Below are 10,619 nucleotides of genomic sequence, written 5' to 3' on the forward strand. Positions count from 1 at the left end.
TTTTCAAAAAAAAAATTTTTTGATTTGGTTACTTTTTTTGATAAAAACCGAACCGAACTAAAAATGATCACCCCTACAAGAAACTTATCTTTTTGTGCTACCTTCATTTTTTATTTTGAGGTTAGGTCAAAAATTTCAACTTCAGGAGTAATATTTGCGAGCTGAAGTTACTATTCTTACATGCATAAACCACCAAGTTATTTCAGAAAGGTAAAAATCAATTCTTTAAACTTAAACCGCCAGCTATCCTTCAAAGGTTACGATAAGGTGTGTGGATACATCCATTGAGAAAAGATGGTATCGATCACTATAAGCGCATCCATGTATGGAAAATAAATTGACTTTACTGAGGCGATGAAGAAATTAGAAAAAAAATACACAGGTCAAAAGGGTCCGGGAAAAGAATTAGAATTCCCAGATCCGGCAGTTTCAATATAAATTTCATTTCTACCACCAACCGTTCTTTCTCCTCATCCCAGCACTGCCAGGGCTGCCAAAATCATAACCGGAGTTGCCATATGCATGGCCATGGTTGCTGTGTCCAGGCCCAGAGTTCGGGTATGCATGCCCTGAGTTGTTGTATGAATACCCTGGGCTGCTATGTTCATGCCGGGATTTGCTATATGCATGCCGGGAGTTGATGTATGCATGGTCGGAGTTGTATCCATGGGCAGAGTGGCTGTGTGCATGGCTGGAGTTGTTGTATACATGGCCAGAGTTGGTGTATGCATGGCTGGAATTGCTGTATGCTTGGCTGGAATTGCTGTATGCATGGCCGGAGTTGTATCCATGACTGAAGTGGCTGTGTGCATGGCCCATGTTGCTGTGCGCATGGCCAGAGTTGCCAAATGCATTGCCAGGGTTGCCAAACCTGGACAATGAATATCCGTGCTGATAAGGTGTTGCCGACCCTTCAAATGCTGAAGTTCCTGATTGACTCCATTTATTATTATTGGAAGTTTGAGAACCTGACATATGATGACCAGAAGTCATAGGAGAAATCTTGTGACCCTTGTAAGAAGGTGTTGAAGGAGACTTGAAATGGTTCTTCTTGTACTTTGATTGCGATGCATCTCCAGGATCCTCCGAAATCCATCCACCTTTGTGTTTTGATTTTGTTGGTGTTGACTTAAATATATCTCCAGGATCGTCTGTAATCCATCCGCCTCTGTGTTTTGACTTTTTTGGTGTTGACTGGGATAAATTTCCTTGATCCTCTGCAATTCGACGACCTTTGTGTTTTGATTTTTGCAGTGAAGCATCATTGCCTTTCTCTTTGGACTTGGTTTTTCTCTTTTTACGAGACTTACCAAGATCATGAGGAGCAGATTTAATTCCCATGCTCTTGTTATTTTCTCTATGAGATTTTAGAGTTGGGGTTGATAACTCACGGCTCCTCTTCCCACCCTGCTTATGTAAAACAAGCATGCATTTTACTGATATTTTTAGAAACATACACAAAATTCCACAAAGGAAAACTGAACCTTTTGATGCTGAAGTAATGAAATATGGTTAAGTAGAATATAAATGAATCTGCCTACATTGATACACATCTTCGCTGAAGAAACCTACCTTAGCAGATCTGGTGCACTCACGTGCAAAATGCCCTCCTTCCCCACATCTGTAGCATAAACTAGGTGATTCTGCCATAGTGGCTTCCTCATTTAACCTTCCACACTCCTGCATAAATAGATAAAATTCAACGAAAGAAGGGTAGTCACCAACAAGAAAAAATTGGGAAAAAAGAAGTTAAAAACACCTCAGGATCAGATGGGTGAAGAGAAACAATGTTACAATCAACAGATGCCAATGTCAAGAGACTTGCCAAAATCCCATAACAGATATTCCAAAGCTTGGGCAGTATCAAAGCAACCACAAGGATATCTTGCACAACAAAATTATATAATAACAGTATAAAATCACATGCAAGAAGAATGTTAATGTCATGTATAGGTGTAAAAATAATGTACAGCTTCAGATCATATTGAATCAAAGAATATTTTATCAAGTAAACCACACTGTATGATTCGACATGTGATATAATGTCCACCACTTGCAACTTTAACAACGAGAAAAAAACAATTTAAATCCAAGACCATTAGGGAGAAAAGAAACATCAGCAAAAGAAAGTACCACCAGAGATGGTGCATACTTCAAATTCTAAACCACCATCACACTGGCATCTCCTGAGATCATGAAAGGATGATTCAGCAATTGAGAAAATAGAACAATACAGTCAATGCTGAACTAAATCATTGACAAGAAACACAATGATATTAATATAGCAACTATCATATAGACATACCTAAACCTAAAATCACATAACATCAACATGTCATTATGCATTTAATCCATGAAAGCATCATGCACTTATAGATGAAATTTTCTCCTTAACCATAATACACGTGAAAAGATATGCAGAATGCTCAAAGAGAAATGCCCATGGAGACAGACATGCAGATGTTGAAAGCATTGAATAGGACTTACCAAACCAGAATGACCCAGTTCACCACATCTGTAGCAAGAAACTTGTCTCAGACTATCATCACCAGAGGTAACACAACATAAATGGCCAAAACTCTTGCAGATGTAGCATTGTATTTCCTGAATGATGACCAAAAAAATTTTAAACATTGAATTAAGAATGAGATTCAAATTAGAATAAGAATATGAACTTGTAGGTAAGCAGGAGGTAGGAAGAAAAGGACAAGCAATGATGAAAAAAGTGGAACAACCTTGAGATCATCAGGAGAATAATCTTTCTTGCATGAGAACATCTCATGCCCGGATTCCCCACAATTCAAACATATTTTTGAGCTCTGGGGAGTGGCATTATATTTATCAGGACAATTTTTTGCACGGTGGCCACTTTTCTTGCAAATAAAGCAATCTCGTCCCTGCAGAAAAAAATGGAGCACAACAAACACGCAGATTAAGTAGATTCTTCAAGTCCTCAAACTATTTACATTTAATTCAATACGGCCATAGACATAAAGACAATATTTAGTCATTTCAGTATTCTTTTGTTCAGGTTTTCCTTTTTTTTTATATAATTTTCTCCCATCTATGATATTTACATTCCACATGAAGGAGCCAAGTTATCCATCTTTTCACAAACGGACAGTATAGGTCCTTGTGATTCTCAGCGAATTGTGATAAGACTGCTGACAAGTACATCCAGAGGTTACAGCGCATCTAAACCAAATATCTCAAATGCTGCATGTGTGAAATTTAAGAGTAACTATGGGATAAAAGCATTCTCAAGCAAAGTTGAATGCAGCAACAAAAAAACATGGGTGGTCATCAAAACAAAATGAGTTTAACTTTTCCACAAAGTTCCTTCTTATCCAAAGCACTCTTAACAATCTTGAAGAAAAAAAAAGTCCAAGCAAACAGCTTTTGGAAACAACTGAATCCAATAAATAAATAACAAGGCTCCAAATTCTAAATAATTAGCTTCACAAACCTTAGAACATTGCTTAGCACCATGCTCCAAACTCCCGCAAACAAAGCATGGTTTAATCTTCTTCATAGGTGTCGGACAGTTAACTGCCATATGCCCTTCCTCACCACAATTATAGCAAGTTGACCAGCCACTATCCGGAGGATCAAAGTACCTTGGCCCCCGCTGACAGAGGACATATAACAGATATACCAATCTAAGCCTTCACAAGGGAATAGTATTTCTTTCAAAATTGTAGATCACAACAAATATTTCAACTCACAAGAAGCTTTCGGAGCACAACATTAACAGACTCCTCATCCGCATTCGCACCACCAGATTCCACCAATTCCGCAGCCTCAACTGCCTCTACCTTCTCACTTGTCCCTGCCTTCTCGATCGTCTCCGAATTCTCAACTGTCTCCGCCTCCTCAGCCGTTCCCACCTTCCCTTCTTCCTTGGCATTAACAGCCTAACCACGCATTATTAAACCAAATAACCCTTAATTTCAAAACTAATCAATTTTCAAGTTGTGATAAAAATAAAATAATCAATTTAATTAACAAGAACAGCATAATTAAGCTCAACTTACTGAAATGTTAATCCTTTTCTCAACTTTCTTTTTCCTCTTCTTACCACCACTGGGACCCACACCCGCCGCCACAGCCTCCATCGACGAGGTCGCAGCTACCTCCACCACGCCAGTATCTCCTCCATCACCACCGCTACCATCATCGTCGTCGTCGTCGTCCAAAACGATAAGACAGTTTCCGTTCGCGGTCAATTTCGCCGCTTTCATTAACAGCGACTTCTCTACGATCTTCAAGCTCAGATCTTCATTTGCCTCTTCATCATCGCTACTCACTTCCACTACAAATTTCTCCGATTGCTTCTCTTCTTCTTCTTCGATTACTTCGATTTTCGTTTTTTGCTTCTCTTTCGTTTCCATTTAATTAATTAAATTTAAGAAACCGTAATTTTGAAAAAAAAAATCCTATAATTTGAAGTTTACGGACACGCATGGGCAGGCGGAGAGAGTCAGCTAGGGTTTGAGTAGGTACATTCAAAATCGATTCCATGTGGCTTTGATCTGATTTGATATTGTAGGAAACCTCAAACTTAGTCCCTACATTGTTATCTATTTATCAAGTGAGTACAACATAGAAACATAGCATCGATTAGGTCACTTAATGTAGTTAACTTTACTTCAATTAAGTCCTTACGTCCAAGTCTCTTGATTTTTCTGTTCGAATTTTCTTAGAAAAATTATTAGGTGAATTTAATTCACAAGATGCGCTCATGGTAGGGGTGTGCAAAAAAACCAGAAAATCGAATAAACCGAGAAAAAAAAAACCGAAAAAACCGAACCGAAAAAAAAACCGATTAAACCGATTAGAATAATTAGAAAAAATCCCGGTTCGGTTCGGTTTTCGGTTTTGTAATGCAGGAACCAGTTAACCCGGACCGAACCGAACCGGTTCAAAAAAGGCACTATAAATAGAAAAAATTATCCCCCCCTCCAGTAACCCTAGCCGCCTCACTCTTTCTCTCCCTCTCCCTCTCCCTCTTCCTCTTTCTCTCCAGTAACCCTAGCCGCCTCTCACTCTCCCTCTCCCTCTTTCTCTCCAGTAACCCTAGCCACAGCCCCCTCTCACTCTCCCTCTTTCTCTCCCTCTCCCTCCCCCTAGACTTAGAAGGGTTGCTTCAAACATGGATCCATATATTGCATATATTGTGACTTACATGATTGCAGAGACCACCATCCCCTGTAAGCCATGAGAACCCCAACCAACACCACATACGAAATGTTATTGTTAGTAGTCTTTTCGATGAACCATGGGAAGATTTGTTTGTGTGAGTAGGATGGATATCTTTCAATTTGTTTCCCCTTTACATTTGAGGCAACAATCTAGTGATATAATTGCTTTGCTTGCTTGCTTCATGATTTTGCATTTTGTGTTGAATAATGTAAGGCTCAGTTTCGATGACTTCTATGGAAGTCCAGATTTCCAGTGCCTTGAAATTTAGGGTTTTGATTTATAGCAGAGTTTTGGATTTGGGATGAAATCAGTGGTGTTGATTTTTGGCTTTTAATTCGTTTGCACAATGCAGGGAAAACAATAGTTGTGAAAAGGCATCTTACTGACGAGTTCGAGAAGAAATATGAGCATATAGGTTTTCTCGGTTTTTTGAAATCAAGAACCGAACCGGACCGGACCGAAACCGGTCGGTTTGACTTGGTTTCGGTTCGGTTTCGGTTTTTGTTTTCAAAAAAAAAAAAACCGGTTTGGTTGTTTTTTATAGTTAAAAACCGAACCGAACCGAAAATGATCACTCCTAGACCAAGCCAATCAAATTCTTACATGTCATTAATCATATGTGGCCAATAATAAAAGTTTGGGACTAAAAAATTTGTTTTCTCTATAATTTTAGTTTCAAACTATGTAGTTAGTCGAGATACGTGTAAGTTAACTTGAATATCCATATTAATAATAATAAATAAAAACTTACATGTAATTAAATCTGTACACATATATAGTTATCTCATTTCATAATTATGATTTTGGCTTTCACATTTTAAATATAATTTACTAAATTGGTGATTAAACTTAATAGCATGTGACAAATTTAGTGGTTCGTTGTAATAAATCTATTGGTTGGTTCATGAAATTAAATTCAATAATGAAATAGATTGATTTAGAAGATATTTGTGAGTGTTATAGTAATTATTTTTTAAAATATTTTTTATTTGAAAATATATTAAAATAATATTTTTATTTTTTAATAATTATTTTTAACATTAACACATCAAAACGATTTAAAAATATCAAAAAAATTAATTTAAAGTAAAGAAAAAAATAAAAAAATTTAATTTTTTTTCAAAACACTTTTAAAAAGTAAAAACAAATAGGATATTAATAATTTCCTATTATCTTAACTATGTCAAATTGTCAATACATAATTTTATTTCTATATAGTATTTTAAAGCACAATTGTTAAAACCAATTTAACTCAACATATTAATTTCAAAAACTTGATTTTGTCTAATTTAAATTGGGTTTAATATTAAACTAATTAAAATATTAACCCATCAACCTTATGAAATTGATTTAACTTGATTTTGATTCTTCTATATTAAAAAAAAATCAATTTTAATCCATTAAAAAAATAAAAAATTGAGAAAAAAAAGAGTTATAAAACATGTTTAATGACCTCACACAAACCATATTTTGGAAAAAAAATACATAAATAAAATATAATAATATTTTAAAAATCATAACGATGATATATACTTTTCAAATAAAATTATAGTTTTTTATAGTAATATTGAAAATTACTTTACTAATAATTGTATATAAATCTAAAGAGTCAACCCTTTTCATGATTCGAAATAGATCCATCGAACGCTACTCAACATGGATTCTAAAATTAAATGCTTACTTTGTTTGTTGAGAAAGTGTTCAAAATAGTCAAATTTAAGAACAAAAATTTAAATTTTAGGGTATAGATTAAGAAAATATGATCTGTCATATTAATTATATCAATATCCGAAGCTAATATATCCATGCATAAGTTTTTTTTTTCAATCCCATAAAAAACTTGAAAAAACACCATCGATATGCCTATGTTAGTGATCTTAACTATAGTTTGGTTTGCTATGGAGTTCATGGCGAAAGAGGCCCTTCAAATGAACATGACTTTCAAACACAACCAGCAGATACAGTTAAGGTACCGAACATTTGTCTAATTCTCATACTTTTGGATGCTTGATGGAAACACTAAAATCTATTAGCAGCAGGTGCGATCAAAATTAACTCCTGTTTATCTTGAACAAGGTATTTTGTCTTTCAATAATGCTGTAAATTTCTGGCTTCTTTGTTTTTGCAATAAATTGATGATTTATTTTGAAGAAAGATCGATCAAAATTAACTCCTGTTTATCTTGAACCTGACAGCAGCATCACAGGTCAGTGATTTCCAAATGCTGACCACAAATATATAGCCTTGCTCCATGACATGGTAAACCAGAGACATGGTACAAACACCGGAAACTACGAACATTTTCCATGCATCTCAAAAGAAGTTTCTTTTCCTAGATGAACATTCTCAATTGTATCTGCAGCATAACCGTCCTGGAAATCTCCATGAGCTTTGCAGAACCTGTATGATAAGGTGTTGAATCTTCTGATCTTTTTCCATATTGATAATGGAGCAGTGAAGACCATTCGAGGTTTCGGTGTCAAAATGGAATTAATTCAGGGTAATAAAAGCTGGGATTTAGGTGATACGCTGCAGCATGGAGGGGTCTGTGAAGAGAATCATCTCATATTGGGTCAATTAATTTCCAGAATGGCATGTATCCGACTCCTTTGTTTCCGAACTCCTCCTGTAATGCTTCTTTATCTGATACATGCTATCATATATGAAGCCAGTCGAAGGTTCATCGTCATCACTGATCTTGTCAATAACAAGATTGAGAGCGGTTGTTGTCTTTGATGCCATTTCTGCTGCCTTCCAGAAAGAAGAATCCGTTACCAAAGCAGCTGCACTCTTGCCTTCCACTTTCTTCGACCTAAAAGAAGATTTCCACTCTGATGAAGTGAAAATTTATTTCAATTCATCTTTATTGGAGAGGATGCTCTCGACAATCGTGAATGGGATTGTCGACCTCATCTTTGAAGGCTTGAAAAGGTTCTCATTTTGAGAAACTGTAAAGCCTCTAAACAGCTTTAGCACTGTAGCATTGTTCTGAGCAAACCTGACAAGGCTTTTTGCCTTATCTAATACTCTACTTATGTCATCCATAGCAGCAATCTTCTCTTGCATGAGACCGATGCAATCTGATGCACTCACAGCTCAAAAATCGTGCATGTGAATCCTTCTAATCTGATTGATTACCGAAAACATCCAGCTTGTTGTAGAACAAGTCATGACCTGAACTACATTTTGCTGCCTAAACTCTTCAATAAGAACATCTAACAAGTTCTGCAAGGGAACATTATTGCCACTGATATCTGTAATGACCTCAGATAAACACGACCAGCCGGACAATCTACAAGGAAATTGACCAAACATCGACCGTCTTTATCCACCCATTCATCCATCAGGATGGTACAGCCAGTGTTAGCACATGTTTCTCTAGTTCATCAGAAGTGGTTTCACTGATCCTTGGAAAACTCAGCGAGTAGGCAACCTTACACCTATCCCCATTTCGAGGAAGTGCCCAGCAACTTTCTCAGAAACTGGTGAGTCGCAAGCATCTCTCGCCGTCACACCCCCTGTGGCCGGGTTAGCTGCGGCTGCACTTGCATTGCTAGCAACTTGCTCATGATGGTCTAATTCTTGAGCAAGGCCTTTACCTTCGGCTTCAGCAATGTGCTTCCTGAATAGTCGTCTTCCAGTCCAACATGGCTTGCACGCATCTTCTCTTGATCCAATCTACTCATGCCGTCGCCACTCCAGTGCCCAAGGAACTAGACCTTATGCAAAGCTCCCTGACACTAAGGGGAGCTCCATCACAATTCGCAACATCTCCCCTGACAGTCAATAAAACCCACTAATATTCCCCTCGTCGCAAAACATGCATTGCACTTCATCTGGAGCCACACCATACTCATGGATGCTCATGGAGGTCATGTCATGCTGCCATTTTCTTGATTCTCTAGAGATTAAGCTTGCAAAATAAACAAGATAAACAGTCAATAACATTTTGTACTCCAGATGGATCTTGCCCACCAATGGGAAGTGGAGAATATGCTAGTCGATCTTTCCATGAATCAAGTTACTTCCGAGCATATGGAAATATATCTTCTATGGCGATTATAGTACTGTGGGTGACCCTGACCGTTCCAAATTAAGACATTTTCTTGACGATAGAACTTGCTACGATGTGAAATATTTCCTACCTAAACAAGGTCATGGTTGTGGGCATAGCTTAATATTCGGGTGACCTGGTAGAAAAAACTGCGATTCTTGGAAGTTTCTTCCGATTCTGGATCATGAAGTTTCTTCCGAATTTGAATATTGAAGAATAATATAAATTATATTTTAAAACCTCACTTAAAGCATAATTATTTTATCTAAAAGTTTAAATTATTGAATTAAAATAATTTTTTAACATAGTATCAGAGTTTTAATAAACAAGCGATCACGAATTTGAATCTCACCATCTTCATTTATTTGATAAATATTAAGTATAATGTAATGTTAGCATGTACAAGTTTTAAGTTCAAAAAGTTTTCACTTAAAAAAACTTAAATGTGTTAAAAAATAATATAAATTATATTTTAAAACCTCATTTAAAAACTTAAATTTTTTAATAAGATAGTTATTTTAGACAAAATCATCAATAGTGTTAATTAAATAATGTTAATTATTACCTTTTGAAATTTTATAATTTTATGTTTCTTCTCTACTACATCCGTTTGTCTATGCGGTAGTGTTTGTGTTTCTTGAAAACATACTGATATATGTGTTTGGTTACCACATGCTAAAAAAATCTAAAATGCGGGTCCTCCTATTTTGTTGAGGTAGGATCGTGATTTTAAAAAAGCCGTAAAATACTACTTCTTGCAAGTTCAATCACATGTTGAACTTTCTAGAGATAACAAAGATGGAGAATTTACCAGCTTATTCTCCTCTTTTGTTGCTCTTTTCATTCATTTTACATTCATTTCTCTTCACTGCACACAACAACCTTACAGGAAACCATTATTGCTAACAACAATTAAAGTGATGGTTGTGTCTCTTTATACAGGAAACCATTGAATTATGGGGAAAATACGAGGGGGCAAGGGAAGGGGCATGAAAGAGTTAGAACTTAGAAATGTAGGGCATTGCTGTTGTAAAGCCATTATTTGTCTGTATAAAAACTCAAATTTGGTCAATATTTGTAGTAGAACTCTTTTTCAATGGGTTTGAACATATATCCATGGCATTTTATTGGTTGTAAGATTACTTTTTATATAATTGTTTATTAATATTATAAATGAAGTCTTTTTAGGTAATTATACTATAACATCAAATTGAACCATAATTTTTAATCAAACATATTAAATTATTTTTTGTTCAACCTCAATTTCAACCATAATTTTAATCAAAACATATATTTTTCCAAACTAATCACAACTAAAAACACTTTTTATAAAACTATTTTTTTTAAATTACAATCATAACAG

At 35.8% G+C, this 10,619-nt stretch overlaps 1 protein-coding gene across 1 annotated transcript; it reads right to left on the minus strand.

The window, feature by feature from the left end:
- Positions 1–324: 324 nt before the first annotated feature.
- LOC18098036 (uncharacterized) lies at positions 325–4,540 on the minus strand. The gene is made up of 7 exons (XM_006384653.3): positions 4,035–4,540; positions 3,726–3,914; positions 3,467–3,628; positions 2,736–2,897; positions 2,488–2,604; positions 1,573–1,680; positions 325–1,407 (listed from the first exon to the last, which is right to left on the minus strand). Exons 1-7 carry the CDS (start codon positions 4,389–4,391, stop codon positions 448–450), a joined length of 2,055 nt encoding a protein of 684 aa, XP_006384715.3. The 5' UTR covers positions 4,392–4,540; the 3' UTR covers positions 325–447.
- Between the last annotated feature and the right edge of the window lie 6,079 nt (positions 4,541–10,619).

Source organism: Populus trichocarpa, chromosome 4 (assembly GCF_000002775.5).
Source record: "Populus trichocarpa isolate Nisqually-1 chromosome 4, P.trichocarpa_v4.1, whole genome shotgun sequence".
In the NCBI taxonomy this organism is placed as follows: Eukaryota; Viridiplantae; Streptophyta; class Magnoliopsida; order Malpighiales; family Salicaceae; genus Populus; species Populus trichocarpa.